The 24905-nt window shown below is 47.0% G+C and overlaps 4 protein-coding genes across 12 annotated transcripts; 2 read left to right on the forward strand and 2 right to left on the reverse strand.

Moving 5' to 3' along the window:
• The first annotated feature begins 258 nt into the window (after window positions 1-258).
• ccdc186 (coiled-coil domain-containing protein 186) lies at window positions 259-21335 on the forward strand. Of its 5 annotated transcripts, none has more exons than XR_015853962.1 (23): window positions 259-424; window positions 1145-2031; window positions 2134-2260; window positions 2568-2696; window positions 3088-3300; window positions 3377-3496; window positions 4118-4222; window positions 4416-4514; window positions 5564-5650; window positions 5722-5864; window positions 6112-6367; window positions 6436-6625; window positions 7053-7145; window positions 7237-7465; window positions 8519-8738; window positions 8801-8880; window positions 10386-10742; window positions 12269-12407; window positions 18593-19033; window positions 19619-19688; window positions 20072-20145; window positions 20583-20720; window positions 21187-21335. XR_015853962.1 is itself a non-coding variant. In XM_088359575.1 (17 exons), exons 2-17 carry the CDS (start codon window positions 1166-1168, stop codon window positions 10570-10572), a joined length of 3144 nt encoding a protein of 1047 aa, XP_088215701.1. In that variant the 5' UTR covers window positions 259-424; window positions 1145-1165; the 3' UTR covers window positions 10573-10939. The 5 variants fall into 5 exon arrangements, 2 of the variants coding, with proteins under 2 accessions (XP_088215701.1, XP_088215702.1); XR_015853964.1 differs by having other exon boundaries at window positions 7053-7133; XR_015853963.1 differs by lacking the exon at window positions 20072-20145.
• nhlrc2 (NHL repeat containing 2) lies at window positions 11923-24326 on the reverse strand. Of its 5 annotated transcripts, XM_088359583.1 has the most exons (16): window positions 24263-24325; window positions 21941-23956; window positions 21723-21862; window positions 20531-20713; window positions 20075-20227; window positions 19145-19194; window positions 18610-19015; window positions 18002-18123; window positions 17801-17930; window positions 17645-17738; window positions 17347-17578; window positions 17161-17283; window positions 16895-17104; window positions 16613-16826; window positions 16035-16261; window positions 11923-12039 (listed from the first exon to the last, which is right to left on the reverse strand). In XM_088359583.1, exons 3-16 carry the CDS (start codon window positions 21733-21735, stop codon window positions 11938-11940), a joined length of 2259 nt encoding a protein of 752 aa, XP_088215709.1. In that variant the 5' UTR covers window positions 21736-21862; window positions 21941-23956; window positions 24263-24325; the 3' UTR covers window positions 11923-11937. The 5 variants fall into 5 exon arrangements, with proteins under 5 accessions (XP_088215709.1, XP_088215708.1, XP_088215707.1 ...); XM_088359582.1 differs by lacking the exon at window positions 11923-12039 and having other exon boundaries at window positions 14953-16261; window positions 20531-20649; window positions 24263-24324; XM_088359581.1 differs by lacking the exon at window positions 11923-12039 and having other exon boundaries at window positions 14953-16261; window positions 24263-24322.
• Window positions 12115-14430, reverse strand: adrb1 (adrenoceptor beta 1). Its single transcript, XM_088359584.1, has one exon. The coding sequence runs from the start codon at window positions 14372-14374 to the stop codon at window positions 13190-13192; it is 1185 nt and encodes a 394-aa protein (XP_088215710.1). The 5' UTR covers window positions 14375-14430; the 3' UTR covers window positions 12115-13189.
• Window positions 20877-24128, forward strand: dclre1a (DNA cross-link repair 1A (PSO2 homolog, S. cerevisiae)). The gene is made up of 9 exons (XM_088359577.1): window positions 20877-21499; window positions 21578-22459; window positions 22567-22700; window positions 22765-22883; window positions 22960-23103; window positions 23167-23312; window positions 23376-23530; window positions 23602-23743; window positions 23815-24128. Exons 1-9 carry the CDS (start codon window positions 21148-21150, stop codon window positions 24000-24002), a joined length of 2262 nt encoding a protein of 753 aa, XP_088215703.1. The 5' UTR covers window positions 20877-21147; the 3' UTR covers window positions 24003-24128.
• Window positions 24327-24905: the final 579 nt, after the last annotated feature.

The raw sequence follows: 24905 nt of genomic DNA on the forward strand, positions 1-24905 counted from the left end.
GGGTTTTTGTTGCTACTGCTGTTGTTAATATTGTCTACGTATTTTGCATACACATTGTAAAGTACAGTGACAACGTATTTGTTTGATCAAAGTTAATTTAGTTCATTTAATTAAAAAACTATTAATCAACTATAACTGATACAATTATAAATGAAGATGTTTGAAATATTTGTACACGTAATTTACATACGGGGGAGTAGTTACTCTTCCACTTACGTCAGACGTCACGAAAAGCTTTGCCTCTGATTGGTTCGCGTCTTCTGTCCGTTCCCGCCCAGCCGTGGCCATATTTGTTGATGTGTCATTCCAAAAAGGACTTGTTGGGTTGACCAGCTGGAAAGACAGACAAAGTCACGGCTCAAAGTTCACCATTAAGTTCAACCCGAGCTGCTCACTCGTTCCACTCATGGATTTACCACACTCGGTGGGTGAATATGAACATACCATTCTCTCAAACGCTTGTTTTCCTTCACGGAAATGATTAGCTAGCTGAGCTGCCTCCTATAGGCTAGCAAAGCTGTCACTATCGCTACAAGCTAAAGGTTTTTACGTTACTAATGATAAGCGCCGGTTATTGCTTTCATGTAATACATTGTTCTGGCGTTTGTTATTAACTTGATATAACTGCAGTATGGGAAGCTCAAGACGTTATAAGCAAGCTTATTACACTGCAAGCTAACACCTGCATAATAAGCTTGCCCGTCTGTGAATGGCTTCAAATGAAGCGTAAATCAAGTTAAGGAGCATATTTTGGTTTGCTAGGCGCGGCTGCGACAAAAGGCTTTTCCAAAGGGCTTGTTATCTTGACAGCTGACATCTGTCAAAAGGAGCATCCACGCCTATTGCTGCTTGAATGCAGCCTTTTCATAAGACATAGAAAACGTTCAAGGTAGATAAGAAGCTGTCCATGAAGTCTCTTTATTCTGTAACAAATGTGAATAGACAAAGCTGTGGGTATTTAGCAAAATCGAGAAGTATTCCTTAATAAGAGAATAACGAATATTGCTGGGATTCCGTTCACAACCCAGTGAAGTAAGTAGTATGAGTTTATTTTAGGTATCAGGTTGAATAAATAACGTAAAAGAATATTTGGGGCCCTTCAGTCAATCTGCTATTGTGTAATTCCTCTCCCTTTGTTTTTCAGATTTGATGCACAGAAGGTACCATGGAGCTACCTGATCCAGCCTCGGACGCACACGTGATGGAGGAGTCCAATGTCGAGTTGAAAGGAGGTGACTTGCCACAGTTACAGCAGCTCCAGAACTTTGAAGTAGAAAAAGAAGAACCCATGTCAGAAGAATGTACAGTAGAGGAATGTATGCAGACAAAAGGTGACTATTCCAAAACTAAAACAGATCGTCTTCCAAAGACAAAGATCGAAGGACAAGATGGAGGGGGTGAGCTGGCATCCGATAACAACTGTGATAGTATTACATGTTCAAATAAAGAGGAACAGCCGTCACCTTTTTTAAATGAAGCGGCCGCAGGCGATGCGGTTGAAGTTTCCCACTCCGTAGAAGCGATATTGACTTTTGACAAAGGCGGTTCTCCCAGCGGCAACGACGAGTCGCCCGTCAGCAAGGAGCCGTCTCCACAGAGCCGCAATGGATTAACTGAGAGTCTGTCATCCCCGTCGCTCCACGGCGCATCCAAACACTCCCCCCCTGACTCCACGAGCACCACATCCGGCATCTCCAACGGCCCCTCCACCCCCTCTTCGGACACCATCAGCTCCTCCCTCACCTCCAGCCCTCAAAGCGGCACCAACACGTCGGCGCCCTCCGATTCGACGTCCAGCCCGTATGACACGGACTGCAGCCGGAAGCTGATTTCGCAGATCCAGCGCTCCCTGTCGCAGGAGTCTCTGTTGGACGAGCTGGAGTCGGAACTGATGGCCTGTCAGCTTCCCGAAGTCGAACGGAAAGGAAGCCCGCCTGTCAATGGAGTCTCTTCGGAGCAGGAGGACTGCATGTTGGTCTTTGAGAAGTGTGTCCAGTACAAGTATGCGCAGCAGGAAAAGTCCATCCAGAGGTAAACTCTAAAAATGTTCCTCAAACTGTTGAGCTCATTCGTCTTTGATCTACTTATCACATTTGCGCTGATTTAATTTAAAATTACCAATGTGTTGTGAAGGTTGCTGGAGGAAAACAAGCGGCATCAGGATCTCATCCTGGGCATCTGTTCCGAGAAGGACAACATGAAGGAGGAGCTGAAAAAGAGAGACGAGACGGAGAAGCAGCACATGGGCACCATCAGAAATGTGGGTGCCATTTATTTTAGATGTCGACCAAAATCAAATCATTTTATTGGACGACAACTTGGTGGCGTACACCTGCTCCCCTCTGCGGTACACAAACCGCGAGGGTTTCTGTTCAGGACGAGATTTTATCGGCACAAATTGATACTAATCACATCCCGGACATATAAGGCAGCAGTTAGGGCAGACCCAAACAATAACAGAATCAGATTACCTGACTAATTCTCTGCGCAGGTGAGGCGTGGCCTCCCCTCGCCGCCCGCCATGACGTTCACCCTGTTTACCGTCCAATCTGTGTTTGCGTTGACAGCTGGAGGGAAGGGTTACCGAGCTGCAGCGGGTGCTGAAGGATTCCCGGGACAAACTCATCCAACAGGAGCAGGCGGCTAAAGCTAACCTGATGCAAACGCAGAAGGAGATGTCCTACCGGCTAGAACAGGTAAAACGGTTTACGGTGGCACGAAAAGATCTCATCACGCAGCGAACACTGTTAGAGCAAGAAGAACAATTCTTTTCTGTTGACTCTGTCATTATTTTGTTGATTTTTTTTTTTTTTTTTTTGAGCACGTCAAACTCGTTGTTGGAAATAATAATCAGTAAAGCAAATAGGCATTTTTCATCCAGAACCATGCACACTGCGTGCACATTATCAGAGTCAGGGTTTTTTTTTTCTTCACACCCAACGAGTTTTAATTTCACCGTCCATTGAACAAAAAGAGCTTGAGTCTCACCATTTTGGTCACGTATTGCCGCCGAGGGGTTTCGAAAGCTGCCCATTTGAAGTCCCCTCACTCAGTCATGAAATAAAAGCTGCCCAACTCTCCCTGCAGGCGAACAGGAAGTGCGAGGAAGCACGCCAAGAGAAGGAGAGCATGGTGATGAAATATGTGCGGGGGGAGAAGGAGGCCCTGGACCTGAGGCGAGACAAGGAGACTTTGGAGAAGAAGCTGCGGGAGGCCTCCAAGGAAGTGGACCGCCAGGCCCTACGAGGAAACCAGCTTGCCCAGGAGAGAGGCCGCCTGCAGCAGCTGTGCGACGCCAAGGTCTTTCGGAACGGAACGTCGCAAGATGTTTCTTGCCATTGTTTGCTCATTGCATGTTTTTCCGCTTTGCTCGTAGGAAGGCGAAGTCAGCCGGCTGACTCGAGAGGTGGAAAAGTTGAAGGAGGATAACAACTCCCATCTTATTAAGGTCAAATGGGCCCAGAACAAACTCAAGAGTGAGGCTGATGCCCACAAGGCAGGTGGCATTTTGTTCTAACTGCTGAGCTGGATTGAAAATGAAAATATATGGAGCATATATTTTGTTGTATTTGACAGAAACGAGAAAAAAATCTGTAATGAGAACGTGTTCCAGTTCTTTTGTTTGAACACAAATGAGAAAACAACAACTCAATGTCGAAACCTGGTGAATATACGCAAATGAAATGTTATTTTGAATAGCAATCAAGAATCGTTCACGCGGTTAATTAAATTGACTCCCAACTCCATTTTTGAAATGTCATTTTAATGTCGATCGTCATCATTTAAATGTAACCTACTTGTTCATAAGAGGTGGTAATCATTTTAGATTGCAGGAGCTCCCGACAAAAACAAGATAAGTTGTCTGTATTTTTCATTTGATTGGCAATGAAATGGGAGGGAAATTATACAGTAATGAACCCGCAGGTCATTTCGGTCTTTCTTGATAACGACTGTAATGTGTTTTTTTTTTTTCCCTCCCCCGGGGGAAGGTAGTTTGTAGCCACAGTCCATTTCAGACCGATTAAATGATGGCTGAACCAATCGACAGTATTAGTACTAGTCAATCGAATGAGAATCGTTGTTTGTCGATATCTGAATCGTGTGTGTGCGGGCGCAGGAGTCTAAAGACAAGCTGAGGGACATCACAAGCAAACTGACGCAAGCCAAAGAAGAGACGGAGCAGATTCGCAAGAACTGCCAAGACATGATCCGAACGTACCAGGTCTGACCCATTTTATGGGATATTTATGTATTATATTTGGTGTGATATTATGTAGGACTGGGGCAAAACCAATAGGCGGTTAATCAAATTATGATGCTGTAGTTTCCATAGATACCGCATGGTGGTGCTAAAGAGCTGCTTTCTCCCGAGTCCTCAACTGCAAAACGGTGAATGATGATTCTTTGTTCTGCAGGAATCAGAAGAGATCAAATCCAATGAGCTGGATGCTAAACTGAGGGAGACCAAAGGAGAACTAGCCAAACACATGCAGGAGCAAACGGACCAATTAGAGGTGACTCCATTTTCTCATCCTGGCGGCTTTTAATATATTCCTATTAAACGCAAATCAACACCTGATAGTCTTGAAGCCCAAAAATTTCTCTTTCGTCACATTCGCAGGATTAAGTGCCTTAGCGAGGGAACGAGCGTGGACTTAATCCAAACACAATGGCCTGTTTTTTTTCGTTGTTTTTTTTTTTTTTTTTACATCATCCTCTTTTCTAAGAGGAAGGACAATTTAAATATAAATGGCCTAGAAATGAGCAATATGAAGCAGAGCATTCGGACAGCCAGCCCAAAAGACGCCGCCCACTCCCTGTCTGTCTTCCCGCCGCCTCGCTTATTTACCCCGTGAGTCTCAAACTAAAACGCATAAATAGAAAGCTCTCAAAGCACCTGTTGTTTTGCGTTCGACGTCAACATTTCAATTTACACGCGCCGCTCTACTTTGTCTTCCCAACCTTCGCATTTAATGCAACATAACATTGCTTTTCCTTGATTATATAGTGCCTTCGTTTTGACAAATATTGCCACTGTCTAACTAAACAAGGCATTCACAAAAAAATAAATAAATTCTTCCTTAATGGTAGTTTGTTATGCTCAAGAGACAGTCATAAATTATACAAAACGAAACTCCATTAGCATGGAAAGAAGCAGGCAAGTCATGAATTAACGGAGCAAATAGCAAATATATTTTCGTCTGTCTCATTTAGTGGCAGGTTGTCGTGGATACCGCGGCCCACTAATAGCTTCTTGGAAAAGTTGACTCTCACCAGTCCCATTAATGGCTTTGTTTAAAAGATGAGACAAAACATCATTTCATGCCGCTTTCATATTCCTAATGAGCGCGCCGAACCACGGAAACAATTTGATTTCAATGAAGCGGCTGTAAAATAAAAATCAAACGGACGAGGCTTTATACTATCGATATATTGCGGGTTGAATTGTCGAAAGCGATAAGTAGCTCGCTTGACATTATTGCTTTATTTTTAATTTGCTGTCCTTTTTGATGGATACACAAATCCATTCATTAACGGTTGAGAGTTTTGCGGCTTGACGCAGGTGCACCGCGTGAAGGCCAAAGAGCTGGACGACCTGAAGAGGAGTTACAAGGAGAGCATGGATGAGCTGGACGCGCTCCGCACCAAGGTTCGTGTCAAGGCGTCGGCGCCCCGTCACCGCTGACACGCCTCGGCTAACCGGCTTGTCACGCTCCGCAGCTCAAGTGTCTGGAGGACGAACGCCCCCGCTGGGAGGACGAGCTGAGCAAGTACCGCGAGATCATCAACAGGCAGAAAGCCGAGATCGGTCGGCAGAGGGACGAGTTGAACAAGATGGACGCGCTGCAGGAGGAGCATCAACGGTATTAACACACAATTAATAGTTTCGACACAAATAAATTCCGATTGAGGTCTTTGTTCGAATGAGGTTCTTGATACTCGTGACGGACAACGTGACACACTTTTCTGCCTTCCCATCCATGTCATCTGCTATCTTGGCCTCAGCTGTCTCCCGTGACGCTTGTGGCCTACTTCCAGCCTCATTTGACTAACTCCTCCGTTCCATTCAAAGCACACCTCCCTCCAGTTAATTGATTGTTTTGATGCCAGGGCCCAACAAGAGCTCACGTCTCGGTGCAATGAGGTCGACTCGCTCAACGGCCAGATGGCGGACCTCCAGCGGGACGTGCAGGGGAGCCGGGAGCGCGAGGCCGAGCTGCTGGGCTTCACCGAGAAGCTCAGCAGCAAGAACGCCCGCTTGCAGTCGGAGAGCAACGCCCTGCAGTCCCAGCTGGATCAGCTGGGCGACCGCTTCGCCGAGCTACGAGCCAAGCTGGAGGAAACCGACGGCGCCCTGGACGACAAGGTTGGGCTGGAGCTTTTGTATTATCGTAAGGAGCATCCATGAATGACACTCAACTCAACATTTTGCAGTCGCGCCGGCTAAAGCAGGAGGAGGTGCTGAGGCAGCAGGAGGTGCGAGCTCTGCAGGAGGAGAGGACCGAGCTGCAAGGCGAACTGAGCCGGCTCAAGACGCGAGTGGACGAGTTGAGGGACGAGCTGATGACTCAGAGGAGGAAGCAAGCAGCCAACATCAAGGACCTGACCAAGCAGCTAACACAAGGTCAGGAATGATTGAACGATTTTGGTGTCAGCCGCAATGAAGAGCAGCCTTATTAGCATGCCAAGTTCAGCGTTAGCATCGTGCACGCGCAAATGCTTGGAAGGTCGTTCAGCTTACCTTAAGGCAGCCTGTGATCATTCCTCAGAGTTCGTCCACCTTGATGACAACTTTCTTATCTTACCAAAACCTTTCCTGAGCTTAGCGTGCACACATTGTCATTTTTATGAGCGCAGACGTGAGGAAAGTAAGGTTTCACTTTGGCGTTAATTTAAATCGAAGGATTCGAAATGCACACGATTGAAGCGTGTAATGCACAGGTGTCAAACTCAAGGCCCGGGGGTCAGATACGGCCCACCACATCATTTTATGTGGCCCGCCAAGACTAATTGACTATGATTCCAATGACAAATCTATCTCTTCCTTACAGCTCGAAAGAGACTGGACCAGGTCGAGAACGGAGGCTGCGACCGTGAAGGCGGCAGCATGGGTAGCCGATCCAGTTCCTCAGGTGCTTCGCCTGGTTTGTCCCAAATCTTTATGAGAAGTGCCTATAAATTATTAACACCCATTTTGTTTTGTGACTCTAATGAACCATGACTTTACTCCTCAAGGCTCCTTGAACGCGCGCCACGGGGGCGGAGGCGAGGAACGCTGGCGGGAAAGCCACTCGGATTCCTCGACAACGGCGGCGACGGTAGACAGCTTCCCGGAGGTGGATAAGGCCGTGCTGGTGGAGCGCATTGTCCGTCTGCAGAAGGCGATGGCCCGCAAGCAGGAGAAAATTGAGTTCATGGAGGATCACATCAAGCAGCTGGTGGATGAAATCCGCAAAAAGACCAAGTGAGTAATCATAATTAACCAATTATTTAATAAGGCAGCAAAATTAATTTGTGTTTAAAAAAAATATATATATATTTTTATGCAATGCGTATAGAAAATAAATTAACATCATATTCAATTAGGTGAATTTATCTATTTACAACCATATACGTAAAATTGTTGCTTTGACGAATCCTAATAAGCAAAAAGAATAAACCCATTCCAAGTAAGCAGTATTGGAAAAATGCCTGAATGAATATAGCTAATAAATATTCCATGCCTCTTGTGTATTAATCGTGTCCTGATTAGCATTTCCATTGACCTTGAAGGACAGCATATGCTGAGCCGCATTAATCGCAACACACTAACACAGACACTTACAAATTCTTACCTACCCTCCATCCCGTATGCCGTGATTCATTAAAAGCTATTTATAGCAGCATTGCAGGCGTGGGCGGGGGCCTAGAATGAATTAGCATGCATCTTCAGTGATTCATATTCACGGTCGCTCCGAAAAGTATGTGAAGGGCGTCGGCACAATGGCACCCGAATAACCACGGGCAGCGGGGAGTCCCCGCCTCTTCCTTAATCGACTCTCGGAGCTGCTTGCCGCGAAATCCATTTCGGTGTAATGAGCTAAATCCATTGAGTTAAATCTATTGATTAGCAAGGGTTTTATGAAAAGGGGTCCACTGAGGTCCCGTATCAGATTGCTCTCTGCCAATGGCCGTCAATTGCCATTTTGGCTCAACCTACATTACGATTCAGGACACATCCCACGGTCGGCGAGCTAAAAATAATCTCGGAAAATAGTCACTGGAGTCGCAAGGAGGATGTGGGAGCGGGTTGTCGCGCTTTTTTGTGCGTTTCTTATATTCACTCGGCTTTCGTCAGCACATTTGTTATCTTTCTTCCAGGTGAAATGCTGACTCCCCTTTTCGTGCGGCTCCAGCTCACGCCTCCTAAAATTAGCATCTTTTTTTCTGTATTGCTGGTTTTTTTTTTTTTCGGGTCACTTCTCAGTAAAATGCATTTTCAAGTCAAAACTTCCGACTGACCTCGTCTTGTGCACAGAATCATCCAGAGCTACGTGCTAAGGGAAGAGTCGGGGGCCCTCTCGTCAGAGGCGTCGGACTTCAACAAGGCCCACCTGAGCCGGCGGGGGGGCATCATGGCTTCTCTGTACACCTCCCACCCGGCCGACAGCGGGCTCACGCTGGACTTGTCGCTGGAGATCAACAGGAAGCTCCAGGCGGTGCTGGAGGACACCCTGTTGAAGAACATCACTCTCAAGGTACGCTCGGATTAGCTTCTTTGTCCGCATTTGAAAAGCGACGTCCTTTTCTCCACGTCCAGGAGAGCCTTCAGACGTTGGGCGCCGAGATCGAGAAGCTGATTAAACAGCAGCGAGACCCCGTGGACGGAGCGAGGAGGAAGTAAGTGAAGGACTGCGGAACTTTAGGATGCAAATGTGCCAGTAGCGTCCTTTTTCTTCATTGTCATCTTCTCGTTCCCTTGCCACTTACTTGAATTGTTCTGTCGACTTTGGTGCAACGGATCGTGATTTCCTCCGGGGACTTTTTTTTGACGGCTGTGACGGGCCATTATTCTGAATGTAGACTTGGGATTGTCGCAAAGAAAATGGACCAAATATCAAATATGGGGGGGGGGGGGGGGTGATGTGTGTGGGGGGGTGATTTTGTCTCCAGGTTCTCTGTTCAACAACGCCATCCGCCAAGTAAACCTCAATGCCAAATTCTTTTTTTGAAAAGAAACTTGCACGACCCCATCAAAACGTAGCACTCCAAGATGTGAATTATTCGTGTCCTTGTCACTGAGCTGACGTTTCTGCTGCTTGGTAACGGCAAAGCGTGCAAAAATCTATCCAGGGACGAAGTGCAATGTCTGCCCTTTCTTTTAATTTTCATTTATTTTGCTTTTCATTGTGTGCGCCCCCGCCTTCGTTTGCTCCCCTTCTTCTTCCATTTCAGCGAAATAGGCGTTTGGTTTACTCCTCACGTCCGCGCCGGACTTGTCCGGTCTTATTGGCTGGTACCAAGTTGACTTTGATGATTGTTCCATTTGGCGCCGTAATCCCTCTTTGCTTTTAGGTCACACGCGCGCATACGAGATGAAGGGAATGACGGCCGGTCGATACAAAAGGTCTTTATTTGATCTCATGCGGCGGCGGCCACAACAAACCGTTTCATGCATCAAACCCGCCGAGCAATATTATTTTGGAGAAAATTAGACAAAAATAGAAACATAATTCTCTTTCTCATGTAGATGGCCCGCAAAATAGCCGCATCGGCGCCGGAATGGGGTAATTTATGCGCCAGTGCCTTTCAATACAGAACCCAACGAAGCAGGTTATTGCCACTTTCACGCGACGAAATCGCTTAGGTTGACACGTGACAACATCGGCGCCAGCAAAAATTAATTTCAACACGACGGTGCTGGACAAGTGAATGTGTGCGAGTGTTAGTTACGATTCTAAGTGCAGCCACTGCGTCCGCGAGTAATATGAAAGGGCCTTCAATGGGATAACATGAAACATGATTCGCGTAAAATGGGATATATAATTGTTTTATTTAATTTTTTTTTTTTTATTTGAATCAATTTCCTGGTTCTGTGCAATGATTTCAGTGGGCTCTGTCTGTGTGAAACAAACTGTGATTCTAATTAAATTGTAGATTTGTATATACTGAATGATGTGTATATACTGTGGATATACAGATTATGTGTGTGCATATATATATATATATATATATATATATATATATATATATATATATATATATATATATATATATATATATATATATATATATATATATATATATATATATATATATAAATAGGTGGATCAAGGAAATAAAATGAAATAAGTCTGACCTTTGTGGAATGTTATTGTTGTTGATTTTGCTGTTTTCACCTCCAGTCAATGTCATCAAAAGGAACAACGATTCCTTTTTGTGGACGAGGCAGATTTAGAGTCCCTTACCCCCCCTCCCCCCCCCTTCAAAAGGAGCGCAGTCCGCAAAGCTGGAGGTCACACGGTACAACTCATGGTAGGATTTAATCACTGCCTGCCTCACATGAAAATGACAATCTGGCCTATAAAGTAGTTTTAAATATTTAATGAAATGTTAATACATTATGAGTGAAATGTCAAAACATGAATTACGATTTGCCCATCGCTGCTCTCGGAAGCACTTTTTTTTTTGCATAACTAATTTTTCTCAAGTGTGGACGAGGCCTGCTGATGGCGCTCTATGGGACGGCCATCCAACAGCAGGTAAAATATGGCTTCTCCTCTTCCACTCATTTGACCTGTTCATGTTTCCTCCCCAGTCCGCTTACAGGCTCAGTGACACGCCGCAGGTTGATACTGTGTGACCGTTTCAAGGAGGCTATTTTTAGCTGGCTGATAAAATGCCGTCTCTCCTCCCGGCTTTGGATGACTACACTAGAAAATAGCCAAAGCTTTCTTTTCAAACAAAAGCGCTCTGTGGAAAGAGATAACTGGTAAGACTGGTGAAAACTAATCCAGGTGCATCTCAAACACTTTTACAACCACAAATTTATCACACAATGTAATATTTTAGCGCATTTATAATGAACTTTGTAATATACTTCTGCCATATTTAACCAAACGACGAGTTATCCCTGTGCATTGATTTAGTCTATTTTCATAAAGTAAACACTCGAGCGCAAAAAGAATATCCGTCTCGCCGCATTATTTTCCCATTTACGCGCTGAGCTCCTTTCAGTTGCAATTTGGCAGCATTCCCGAGGGTTGCGACAGACAGCGCCAGCCGGGATCCCCTAAAAAGAAAAATCTGCCGCTTGGCTAATGAGCTGTGAAATTGCTGCAAACGTTTGCGTTAATAGTTCATATGTCGCGGTGCGTGGCGGAGCGTGCGTCCGTACACAATTGATGAACGGCTGGAGAGTGCGGCAGCCAGATAAGCGCGAGAAGTCAAAGCCCGCGGGTCGCTCTTTCATGTGGTTGCTCGCTGGATCGGGGCGGGGGGGGCCTTCGCCACATTCTCTTCCATCATATGCTGCCGATTATGCAGAACAGCACATAGCGGATCGGAAAATAAAAAGTCTACACACCCCTGTTCACATGCCAGGTAAAAAAAACTAAAGATTCCCACCTATATAACCAGCACCGGAAATAAAACCGAGACTAGTTGCACAAGTGTGCACACCCTCTTGTGTTCAGCCAATCACATTCCAACTCATCTTAGGCACAAGTGCTACCATTTTAAGTGTCTCTTAAGCGTTGATAAAGTGCAACGCTTCAGCTGTTTAGGTCATAGGTCACATTCATGGTCAGCAAAGGTCGATGTCTGTTTTAACTGTATGAGGATGACATCATTTATTGTATAATAAGAAATAATTAAAACTATATATTTTTCTTCTGCTATGATGATCCATACTTGATCACAAAGCCTCACAAAAAAGATTCTGGCTTCATAGATGTATTAATGTGCACGGCCTGTTTCATTATGAAATGTGTTATTCTTCCAAATGCAAATGAGCGTCTCCATCTGCGAGGGCGCTCTGTTCATCTCAGCACAGGCAACCTGCCAAGAAAACAACCTTTAATAATAATCAAGCACTCCCCTGTTTGTCGATGTGGCACTTGTCCATTCATAAAATTCCTTTTGCTTTTGTTCCATTCACTGGATTTATTTTTAGTGGACATTAAGTGTACACTTATATACAAGCTGTACACGGACTAGCAATGTGTTGAACAATGTTATGAAGCAAAAGAGATCATGAACAACAAATGTTTTTCTTTTAATTCCACAGGACACTCACAAAAAGCATGTCAAGCCATACTCAACACCATTCTGGAATCAAACCCGTAACCTCATGGGCAAGAATAAATATACGACATTTTCATTTGGCTGCAATTGCACTTGTCGACGGATGTGAGGTAAAACACAAGGTGAGTTTAAATACAGTACGCAAATATACAACACGGTCCAGTTAGTGAGAACGTACGCTCATCATTGCCAGTCGCTTTATAAATTTTGTCTTAAATTTTTAGAAGGAAATTATTAAGAAAAAAAACACTCTTTGGACCTTTAGGAGCAAAAACCATGCCTACATGTTTTCCATTGCACTCAATAATAATCTAAAAAATAAGCTAAATGGATCAATCAACATTTTATATGGCCCGCCAAATTTAGCTAGAAATATTCAAGTTGGCTGAATCTGTCCAAGAATTGTTTTATACTAAAAAATAATGCACCTTTTATTCACCAATGAAAGTCATAAGAGGGCTCCCTCTTGTGGTGTGCAAAAGAATCATTGCCTAAAGTAGAATTCCTAGCTCGAAAGGTGTTATCCAAATTCACTAAATTGGTCCCCTGAAAATTACTCATGACAAATAATGTATCTTTGTTCATCTATGTATTTATAAATTGTCCCAAAGCTTGAACTCCCTCCAGTGGTACATTAAAGAATCACAGCCCAAGTAAAGCTCAGTTGTATTTCACTTTAAATACATTTGTGTTTCATCTTTAGGAAAGTTTTCTTTTAAACATTTACAGGAAGTTTGGTGTTCCGTGAGACGGATGTAAAATATGTGCCTTGGGTCAACAAAAGTTGCAATACATTTTTAAAAATTGTCTTCGGCACTTTGGGCTTTTAGTACGCGCTGGCTCCTTCGTGATCACACTTAAACGCTCAAAAGGAGGAAAAAAAAGAAGAAAGTCATGGTAGGAGTCAGAAATGGGACTCAGAGCGCGGCAGCTTCCCGGTTCCGGCCACATTCCTGTCGCTGATGTCCATCAGGCTACAGTCCGTCCACAGCCCGAGCGTCCCTCCGACTCCTCCGGGTTCCAGCGAGGATGCCCCCACAAAACCGGCCGAGTAGCGGCTCAGGTCGCATGAGCTGACGTGCAGCATGCGCTCCCTCCTGGGTCGGGGCCGACGGCACAGCAGCCTCTTGAAGGCCCTGCGAAAGTCCGGACTCCGGCAGTAGATGATCGGGTTGAACGCCGAATTGGCGTAGCCCAGCCAGTTGAGAAAGACGAACAAGTCCTCGTCTACCAACTCGGTGCCAAAAACCCGCACCACGTTGACCACAAAGAAGGGCAACCAGCAGAGCGTGAAGGTTCCCATGATGATTCCCAGCGTCTTGAGCGCCTTGTGTTCCCGGAGCGCGACCATGCGCGGCGGCTTCCTCTTGCACCGCGCCCCGCTGGCGTGAATGTGGAAGCGTCCCTCGCAGCGGTCGATCTTCCGCAGCTGCTGCTTGGCTTCCCGGTAGACGCGCGCGTACACAAACACCATGACCACCAGGGGCAGGTAGAAGGACACCACGGATGACGACACGGCGTATGCGCGATTGGTTACAAAGTCGCAGCACGCCGGGTCCTCGTAGCACGCCGCGTGCGCGCTATCCCGGGACCAGTGCATGAGAATGGGCAGGAAAGAGACAAGCCCCGAGACCCCCCACACGGCGCATACCGCCGCCTTGGCCCGGGCTCGAGTGAGCAAACTCTGGTATCGGAACGGCGCTGTGATGGCCACGTAGCGGTCCACGGCGATTACGCACAGCGTCTCGATGCTGGCCGTGACGCACAGCACGTCCACGGAGATCCAGAACTCGCAGAAGAACGAGCCGTAGTCCCATGCGCCGCGCAACTGCAGCGCGGCTCCAAACGGGACCACCAGAATGCCCATGATTAGATCGGCGCACGCCAGGGAAACCACAAACACATTGGTGCGGGTTTGGAGACGCTGCGTCCGGGCGATGGCCACGATGACCAGCGCGTTGCCCAGAACGATAGCGAGCACAATGATCGCCATCAGTAGGCTGATGCCCACCACCCATTCGTCAGACGCGGACGGTCGAGCGGCGCTGTCGCTTGGAACCGTGTCGTTGCGGGGCTCCACGGCCCCCATGACGGGCTCCCGTCGCGCGCTAACTCCATCTGGAGCTCCGTGGTTGGAGCTCCAGACGACAGCATCGGCCCGGGATGTCAATCGCCGTGCTCAGTGCGTCACGGACGCACTAGCCAATCATAAGGCTCTCATCACATCCGATACAATGCAGTTTACTTTCGCATGGCCATCTACAGCATGGTTGCAAATTTGACTTTTAAGTTTGGAGTGGCTTTTCAAAGTAGGCTTTCAAACTCCTAAGTGCAAATACTTGCAGAACGTTTATAGACCAATCTAAAGTTGGTTCCACCGACGCGCAGAGCACCTGAATAGCTTGCAATTGCGCTTACTCGTCATTAGATGGCAGTGTTTTGCATGAGTAAAGATGCTGCAGTTAAAACCTGATTTTAACTTGCTCTGCGTAAGATGCAAATTTACATGAATGTACTTAACTTGACAAACTCCTCTCGAGTCATTGTCCATTTTATTGTGGTCATACTATGACTGCACAAGTTATGTAATTGGCCACAAAACTGCATTGGGCATTTCAGAGTTTTCTGAAGACCATACTGTCTTGAGAGACAGATGGACCACAACTGTTTCAAGCTTGCATTCTTTATTTTGTTTTGACAGACAGAGTTGTTACATATCAAAATCCCTCAGGAGGCAGAGGCACCACCATTCCGGACTGCCAGTGTGCTTACGTCACACCAAAGATAAATGATCGGGTCAGAGGGCGTGTCGTCCCCCTTGAGACCGTCGCTGCGATTAGGGCAAATTGAAGTGCAGAAAAGAGCCACTGTGTCCTTGCTTTGACACAACAGTGGCCCATGAATGTTTACCTACCCCATGGGGGGAACCACAGCTGAGAGGACAGCAGGTCTATGGAGTCATATGATCATCCCTCTCCCATGATATAAAACAAGCAGTTGATTTTGAGCAAAAGACAAAACATTGCATTTAAAAAGATTATTGCCAACCGTTTTTAAGGCACTTAAGGGTGGTGCAAATGTCTTGTGACATTTCTAGATTCTTCTAAAGGTTTGTTCATTTCAGCTCTTTGATATTGGCAACATTTCACGGGCTATTAGCGACCTTTCAAGTGTGCTGCGCTTTGGAACGTATTAGCGATGGCGCTGCTGAGAGAGCAATCAGTTTGTACAAACTTGCAAAAGAGATGCTAATCTCACGAGTCGTACTAAATGTTTTTCTGTTCCGATTGTGAATTCATGTGACCTCACTCCTTGGGTAAATAAAGTCCGGCGTTCATATTTCAAGCTGCAGCTCTTGTTCAAGGAGCATTAGAGCTTTGATTTGTAGCAATAAATGTCCATTACTGCTCTGATGTAATGGAGTGCTTTTAGCGTGGTCACTGCAGCTTATGAAAATCAGGTTTACAAGCATCCCGCTTTTAACCAAATGGAGCCACGCCGCGGTCAAAAAGCATCTCGAGCTCATCTGTCAGCTGGCCGACGAGAGCCCGAGAGAACGTTTTGGTTCTGAAGCGAGCTCGTGATGTCGGCTGAGTTCAGGACGTTCTGATTTTTTTAAATGTCATCCATAATCAATTATGCAAAATAGTAACCATGCTCCTTTTGTTTAACCGCAACATTATTGTAGTAAGTTAATTTAAGGCTTTGCGTTTTTTTTTTTAGAGGGAATGTGTCAATGTCACAGTGACCTCGCCTGTGGCAGGATTGTCATTGAGCTGGAGAGGCTGGTGGAAGGCCGCCGCTCTCATGGTGCAGGTCGCCCCCGCCGCCATGCAGAAGTACAGCCAGATGCTCAGCGTGAGACTCACGCGTTGTTTCTTCGGAACCTCTGGAAGTTTGGCGGCGACGCGCAGCGGCTTGGACAGATCCGTGATGGCGCCAGTGACCGCCTGCGCGTCTAGAAGCCACTCGTCATCTAAAAAAAAAAAAGGCTTACAATTAAATACATTCTCTGGAGGAAACAAACCTGTCAAAAAAAAGAATCCGATTGGCTTCATTGAATCAGGAAGCGACGTTGCAGTGTGAGAAGCAAACGCGGGCTAATTCCTCCGCTGATTAATGACGCTGATTGCTAGCGTAGCGTTCCCCGGAGAGCAGCGACTAAAAAGCCACTGAGCCGCTGATCGGATCAGTCCAGACCGACTCGTGGATCGCGTAAGATCACCCGGGCGCTAATTACGTGAAGCAGCCGTGTGATCGTGCTGAAAAGTTGACACTGACAGAAATTTGGATTAATCGTTCCCCGTCGTGGCAATGTGGTTCTCACCTTCGGCAGAGAGGGCCCAGCAGCTCGGCGCCTCGTCGGTGAGTTTGGCTCCTTGGGGAAGCGACAACGCGAGCGACAGGACTACGGTCTGGCCGGCGCTAGCCGACACCGGCGGCATGTCGATCCTGACGGCCCCTCGGGGCATCTTCGGGGTCTTGCTGGGAGCTTTCACGTTAGAGCGTCCCGAGTCTACACAGTCCGAGACAAGGGGGAACTAGAGGAGGGTGTTAAATGTGAAAGTCAGTTGTGGGAGGTAAAGCCGGCTGAAATCTCGCGACTTACCAGCGAGACGCTTTTGGAGCCGAGGTCTAGCACTTTGATTCTGTGGTTGTTGGTGTCGGCGACATAGAGGAGGTTGCCGCCGACGCCCGCGCAGATGCCACCGGGCTCGTTGAAGCGGGACACGGCGAAATCTGGACCCACCGTGTCGCCCGCTTCGCCCGTGCCGGCCAAAGTGCTGCAAACCTTCGTCTTGGGGTCCACCACTTTAATCTGCGCGTAGACACGATCGAGGTCATTCATCTCCAAATGCACGGCCGCATCCTCACCTTGTGATTGTAGGAGTCGGCCACGTAGAGCAAGTTTCGCTGCGGCGACCACGCCACGCCTAGCGGATGTTGCAGCTTGGCCTCCACGCCTTTCCCGTCCACATCCCCGAAAGCAAAGAGGTTCTGGTTTTTAAGGCAAAAGCGCATCAGCCAAAATACTTCCTCAAAAAGCGACCTTTCACCCACCGTGGGGTCTCTCTCGCCACCAACTAGCAGCTTGACGGCGCCGTCCTTCAGCGCCAGCGTGCGCACGGTGCTGCTCTCGCTGTCGGCCACGAAGAGGCAGCCCCACGGCTCCTCGGGGGCGACGGCCAAACCCGAAGGCTGGGCGAAGCCCGCCTTGTGCGGGTAGGCGTTGTTGCGGTTCTCCTCGCTGCCGCTGCCGGCCCATCGCACGCACGTGCCCGCCTTGCACTCGCTGTTGACGTGACGATGCGGTTAAGCACGTGTCGGGCTGGCGATTGCGCTTGTTCGCCTGTCTCACCTCCCTTTGGGCAGTTTCCCATCTGCTAGGAACAGAGCCCAGATCTGATGGGTTCCCGCCATGGCCACCCACAGCACGTTGTCCTCCGCGCCGCCTACACACGAGTGAGAAGGTGACCCATTTGGCCGCCCCATATTAAAAACCGAGCTCACTCACCAGCTGTGCCGAGCGCTACGTCCCAGGGAGAGCTGATGGGCTGCTCGGCTCCCATGGCGCCGCCGTCTTTGTCCGTACCTTGGACGCAGAGGCCGGCCAGCGTGCTAACCCGCCCTTCCGACAGGTCGATCTGCATTGAGGGAGGCGCGCACGTGAGCGGAAGGCGCAACCCTAAGAGGGGCTCCCTTGTCCCGGTTTGACCTTTCGGATCAGGTGGTTCTCCGTGTCGGCCACGTAGATGACATCGCCCTTCATGGTCACGCCCTGAGGGGAGTTGAAGGAGGCTTCAGACAAGGAGCCGTCTCGCCTTCCGCTTTCAGGGCCTGGATCCAGAAAAAAAAAAAAGCAACCTATGAGGCATGTCAGTAATCATCACAACAAACAAATCAGTAAAAAAAATATTTGGATTCACGACAGCAAACGGCAAAAAAGCAGAGCTCCACCGGCGCGTATTTGGAGAGCCCAAAGCAAACAGCGGCCGTCGAATGAGTTCAGCCGACAGAAATAAAAGTCCCACTGGGCATTTTTGTCCCTGCGATGGAGGTCGTCGCCAGTTCCCAGTGTGTGCTTCGTCCCGGACGCTGCCAACATGTTGGCCTGGGAACAGCACTGGCGGCCATGTGGCTCCGTGAAGGCTTTTTGAAGCATGGGATTGATCTAAAAATATCCAAAAGTCCTGATTTTTTTTTTTTTTTCCTAATGCTGAGGTCGCAGTTAAGGGTGTTAAACTGAGCAAAACCACAGTACACAAGTTCAAGTATTAATAAAGTCTCAATTGTATTTCTGTTTAAGGAAACACGGCACGTTACCTCCGATGATGTGCAACACGTGACACGTGGAGGACACCACCAGAATCCGGTGATGTCCCGTGTCGGCGATGGCCAGCCTGTCGCCGGCGCGGTCCATGCAGAGCTTCCCGGGAAACGACAAGATGCTGGGAGGCAACGAGTCCCGGTAGAGCTTGACGCCCACCGGGTGCGCTAGCAGGAGCTTCTTCTCCCGGTAGTAACGGAGGCTGACGTCGGCGAAGAGCATCAATCTATCGCGGTGGCCCTCGCCTACCAGCGTGAAAAGCAGGTTGCCCCGTGGGCCCAACAGCACCAACGTGGGCCAGCAGGAGACCTCCAGCTGATGCCAGAGACTCGCGTCGCCGTCGTTCACCACCGGGTGGCGGATGTCGTAGCGGAGCACGGCGCTGCGGACATTGTCCAGAACCTTCCGAGGACACACGTGGTAAAGCTGAACAATTTTCATGACAATTGTGATTTTTTTTTTAATATGCAATCATTTTTTCAAAATATGATTCTCACAACGGAATATTACATTCAAATTTGACCGATTTACCTTTTCATTAGGGAATTTGGCAGAATGTACGCCGACAATAACCAGTCCATCTGAGATGATAAAAAAAAAAAGGAAAAAAAAGTGTTAGGATTTTCTTAATGTATTCAAGCATTAGTGTGTTTATTTGTCTTTTCAAAAGAGCCCCGACTAATGGTTGGGATCTAAGCCTTCCGTTATGTCAACAACAACAACAACTCGTGCAAGCCCAAGCTTTGCTTTCATGTTCTCAATTGGCCCAAAGCACTTCATGTAACAACTTAGTTTGTTGTCAAAGAATGCATCTCTGTCCTGGTTCGAAATCCCATAAAAACGATTTCCCCGAAACCAGCCGATTGCTCCCACGTTACACAACTCCAAAACGTGTTTTAGTGCACCGTATTCAGCTGTGCGTGATTTCTTGATAGCGCTACATTATCTTGCCAAATAGTTTGACCACCAATACATTTATATCGAATTGCTTTGTTGACTTTTCAGGCAATTCGTCCAATTTTGCAGTGTGCCGAGGACTCTGTCGATGCCATCACCCGCGAGTAGACCTCGAAAGGTAAACAAAATATGAATCCTCTGCAAAAACATAATGCAGTGATGACGGGCGAGTGGGGCTGCTTACTGTGGGAGTGACTGAAGTGGGTGGCTCCCACACCTCGCGGAGCACAGCGGCAGACGGAATGTACCCGAAGCCGTGCCAAAGATAAGGCCTGAGTGATGATAATGTGCGGCGAGTGTGTGCGTGGCACACCCGATGTCGGGTCGGGCTGGATTTCAAGCTGACGTATTTTTAGGTACTCGCGGATGCTGCACAAAGTCACGTAGGGTGAAGTCTGTGTCGTAATGATGTTTAGAGCAACATACTGTTGCACCTTTTCCCCAAATAAGGGGATCTGCTCAAATAAATGACCTTTATTGTGTTGTCATTAACATTTTCAGTACCTTGGACTGAGTGCCTCTGCTCAAGATGGTGAAGGTCTGGCAGGATGTGCATGCAGTTGATGCAGCAATAGGTAAAGAAGTCCAGGAGTACCAATTTTCCCGCCAGCTCCTTGCGGAAAGACAGCGGGCCCTCTGTGTTAAGCCATTCCAGACCTGTAATCAAACACGATGAATAATCTATTATGCAACAATGACAATTCCCACCACAGTTTTTATTTGGGTAAAATTGTCAGCTCTACATCACCATCTACTGGTGAGTTGGGGTACTGTAGCATTGCAGTAGGTAAACAAAAAAAAAAAAAGATTGCAAAACAGGGGTTAGAATAAATTCATGGATCGCATCAGGAGATAAATGACTTTATTTGTAAGTCGTGACAGTAAAGCGATCGACATGTCTGCATGCAGTTTTGCGAGCAAACCCAAACATTGGCTTTTGTGCCAGTTTCAACGGCTTACCGGTGTCAAAGTCAGGCATCTTGAGTTCTTCCCTCTCCTCCATGTCTTTCAGATACTCGAAGACGAGAGCTTCCATCGCCTCTTGTGTCGCGGCGTCATTTAATGCGTCGTCGAGCACACTTTGAAGAGGAAATAGAGTTGACAAGCTGCACCCGGAAGCCATGTTTGCAGCTTCAGCTGGACCTGTTGGGTAAACTCGTCACATAGATTCGCACCGCTGCTTTCGACAAAATATTATATCCTGAAATAAATTAAAATAGACATGTTTCTCTCTTCATATCGATTGAAAAACAATATTATCCCTGTTTAGATACTACGCAGACTGATATTATTATTTAAACTCTGTACGAGTTTGAGTTTCCGGTAAATTGTTCGAAAGTGCTACTTCGTTTAACGTATTACATTTACTCAATTCAAACCGGCACCGGAGCGATGCCTTACGTAAACCAAATTCTAATGCATAGAACGATGCGGCGTTTTTGTACATTTATATTTATAAATCGCATTTTTTGACAATAGTTGCGCCTTTATATTTTTTTTACTATTCTCAGCTAAATCCGAATGTTAATACGCGTATATATCTTACTATTACGAGGGCTTTGGGCACGTCGTGTTGTATGACACGAAAGGCTTCACTTTCCCCCCAAATGTCCCAGAAAAGCGACTCTGAAAGCGACATCTGGGATTATAAACCTCTTGCAAAGAAAAAGAAGAAACAAGAGTTGTCTGCTCATGGAAATGCGGCCAAGAGAAAATGCACAACGGAGACCAAGTCATGCAAGATTCCTGCTAATATAAACAATGGCCAACGTGATCCCAGCTCGTCGTCACTTGCAAAGGACAATATTGACAGTGAAACCATGGAAGGTTTTTGTCCCATTTGCCAGATGCCATTCTATATTTTATTAGTGCAGTCGCAAAGATGGCACGTTGCTGAATGTCTGGACACCCCAAGGGACACTTGCAAAGGTAAGGATGTTATGGTGCGTTCAATGCAGCATAGATTTCCCAAGCCTGCCCTTTTGACCTCTGTGTTGTCCATCATAGAATGTCCTGATGCCCTGTGCTCGTCCACCATTCCGAACCACTACAAGAAGTTCAACCACACGCAGTTGGCCCATGCCCGAGCCAACAGCCAAGCCGCGCCGATCTACTCACAAGACAGCGAACGCCATCCTCCTAACCATGATACCTTTGGAGAGCATATCGAAGCTCCGCCCTCGCCGCCGACATCCCAAGCCACGAACGGCCTCCTGCTGCTGCGCTCGCCCGGACCGGATGATATGAAGAAGAAGAAAGGCTGGTCTTCCAGCGGACGTTCTTCTGTTACCTCTTCGCAGGGAAGTAGGATGGAGACACCAGCGGTCAGTCAATCGTCTCAGGACATAGAAGATCTGATATCCTACTCACCACTTTCGGAGCTTCCAGCTGAGATGAATGCAGTTGATAAAGATGCATCTGAAGATGAAATCTCCGTGGTTCTCTTCAGCGAAGATGAGTTGTCAGATCACGACGAAGGTAAAGTCTCGCTGATTGCTGGTGAAAAGCTTCAATCCCCACAGAGGATCGTTTTGGAACGCTTGAAGGAAAGTCTTCAAACATCAGCCTTCGGGTCCTCTCAGTCCAGCGCGGCGCCTCCTCGGAAGAGTCAAAGCATGGCGGCGCGAGGTTCCGGACTCAAGCAGACAGACATCGGAGTGTTCTTCGGCCTCAAAGCGTTGAAGGTGGAGGTGAAAGTGGAGGCGGGAGATGGAGCTTCCTCCAAGAGAGAATGGAAGAGGAACCCTGCTGAACATGCGGGCCGAGGCGGGGAGGCTGCTGGTAAAGGTGGCAACAAGGTGGAGGTGGCAAGAAACAAATGGCGGAACAGAGACCACGGCAATGGAGATGAACAACCACGGCGGTGTCCGTTTTATAAAAAGATTCCAGGTTTGTCACCTCAGCAGCACTATGGCTTCTTCTCCCTCTGCATCTTTTAGCAGCAACTCTTCTGTTTCTTCTTTTTAAAAATTCATTTTTGCAATCTCACCACTCAGGCACGACATTCGCCATCGACGCCTTCCGGTACGGCGCCATTGAAGGCATCAGCGCCTACTTCCTGACCCATTTTCACTCGGACCACTACGGAGGGCTCACCAGGAACTCCACGTTTCCCATCTACTGTAACAAAGTAAGCCAAAATGGGAAGACAGAAGACGTAGGTTTGTCTCCATGCTTGACAACATTCTTGTCAGATCACAGGCAACCTGGTGAAGAGCAAGCTGAAGGTGCCCGAGCAGCACGTGCACATCCTCCCTATGAACACGAGGGTGAGCGTGGATGGGGCGGAAGTCCTCCTCCTGGACGCCAACCAGTACGTCCGAGTGATTCCTGTCTTCTCTCTGGCGTTTTTATCTCTTCATTCTTCCCTCATGGTGGACTCTGTTCAGTTGTCCAGGAGCGGCCATGTTGCTCTTCTTCCTGCCCAACGGACAGACTGTCCTCCACACGGGCGACTTCCGAGCCGATCCTTCCATGGAGGCTTACCCGGAGCTGCTGGCTTGCAGGGTGCACATGCTCTACCTGGACACCACGTAAGCGACTCAACGTGCATCCTACAAGAAACAATGGTGTCAGTAACCCAGTGGTCTTGGTAGGTACTGCAGCCCCGAGTACACCTTCCCCAAGCAACAGGAGGTCATCGACTTTGCCGCCCGCGCCGCCTTTGAGTCGGTGACGCTGCATCCTCGCACCTTGGTGGTATGCGGATCCTACTCTGTGGGGAAGGAGAAAGTCTTCTTGGGTGAGTGACATCCAGGAGAGAAGAAAAAAAAAAGATGAACTCATTTGTTTTGTCGCTTTTTAGCCCTGGCGGAGGTTTTACGCTCTAAAGTCTGCCTCTCCCGGGACAAATACAACACCATGTGCTGTCTGGAGTCGGAGCACATCAAGCGGCATTTGACCACAGATTGGAAGGCGGCGCGGGTCCACGTTCTTCCCATGATGCAACTCAACGTCAGGGTAGGAAAGCACAATCGCGGGATCATTTAGTGAGTCTTTACAGGATCATAATGGGAAGCGTTTCTCTGCAGAAGCTAGAGGAGCATCTGGGGAGGTTTTCCAGCCAGTACGACCGTCTGGTGGCCTTCAAGCCCACGGGCTGGACCTTCAGTCAGCGGACGGCATCGCTAGAAGATATTCAACCGGTCGTCAGCGGCGATGTCTCAATCTATGGTGCACACTCGTCGTCATCACGTGTTCTGATTTGGATTAAACTCTCACGGCCTTTTGTTTTCCATCTCCAGGGATTCCATACAGTGAACACAGCAGCTTCCTTGAGCTCAAGCGTTTTGTTGAGTGGCTGCGTCCGCTTAAGATCATCCCTACGGTGAACAATGGCAGCTGGGCCGCCCGAAAGGCCATGGAGAAGCACTTTAGCGAGTGGCTCTGCGGAAAATCAAGCACATCAACAAATGGTGTCATCAATAAATAGTTCTCATTTCCAAAATGGTCATGTAAAGAACGTATTATGTTGCTGCTGTCTTTATGATGCACTTGGCTTTTTTTTTTTTATAATTAAAATCTCTAACAATAAATGTTTCTAACTTTCTAACTCTTATTCAGTCTCCTCTTGTCCCGGTCAGCCTGAATAAGATGGTCAGATATATTATTATATCATTGTTAGCAGAGTTATTTAAATAAAACAAGTCATAATGTGGACACAGAGAAAATGATGACCGTCACACAACTCACGTTTGTTTGCCAGTGCCCATTAACAAGTTGGTATCACCTGGATTTTATTAAGAACATTTGTCAAGCACAAATAGTAAAAGCAGTATTTCCTGTGTAGCATCCTTCAAATTAAAAGTCTCAATATACAGAGCACATATACTAACATAATATAATATAATATAATATAATATAATATAATATAATATAATATAATATAATATAATATAATATAATATAATACATATTGGCCATGCTGCAGGGCAAAAATACACATCCACGTAAAGCACTGCACTGGACTTTGGAACCATGTGAATTAACGCTGAATTGACGTTTGCAATTGTACTGTCGCCCCCTCGCGGATTTGGTATGAAGTACATGCTTAAACCATTATGATAAATGCACTTTGGAACCAGGTGAATTAACGCTGAAATGACATTTGCAATTGTACTGTCGCCCTCTGGCGGATTTGGTATGAAGTACATGCTTAAACTATTATAATAAGTACACAGACACGATATAATATAATATAATATAATATAATATAATATAATATAATATAATATAATGTAATATAATATAATATAATATAATATAATATAATATAATATAATATAATATAATATAATATAATATAATATAATATAATATAATATAATACAATATA

Source organism: Syngnathus floridae, chromosome 18, assembly GCF_059516105.1.
Source record: "Syngnathus floridae isolate MCC-2025c chromosome 18, RoL_Sflo_1.0, whole genome shotgun sequence".
NCBI classification, from domain to species: Eukaryota; Metazoa; Chordata; class Actinopteri; order Syngnathiformes; family Syngnathidae; genus Syngnathus; species Syngnathus floridae.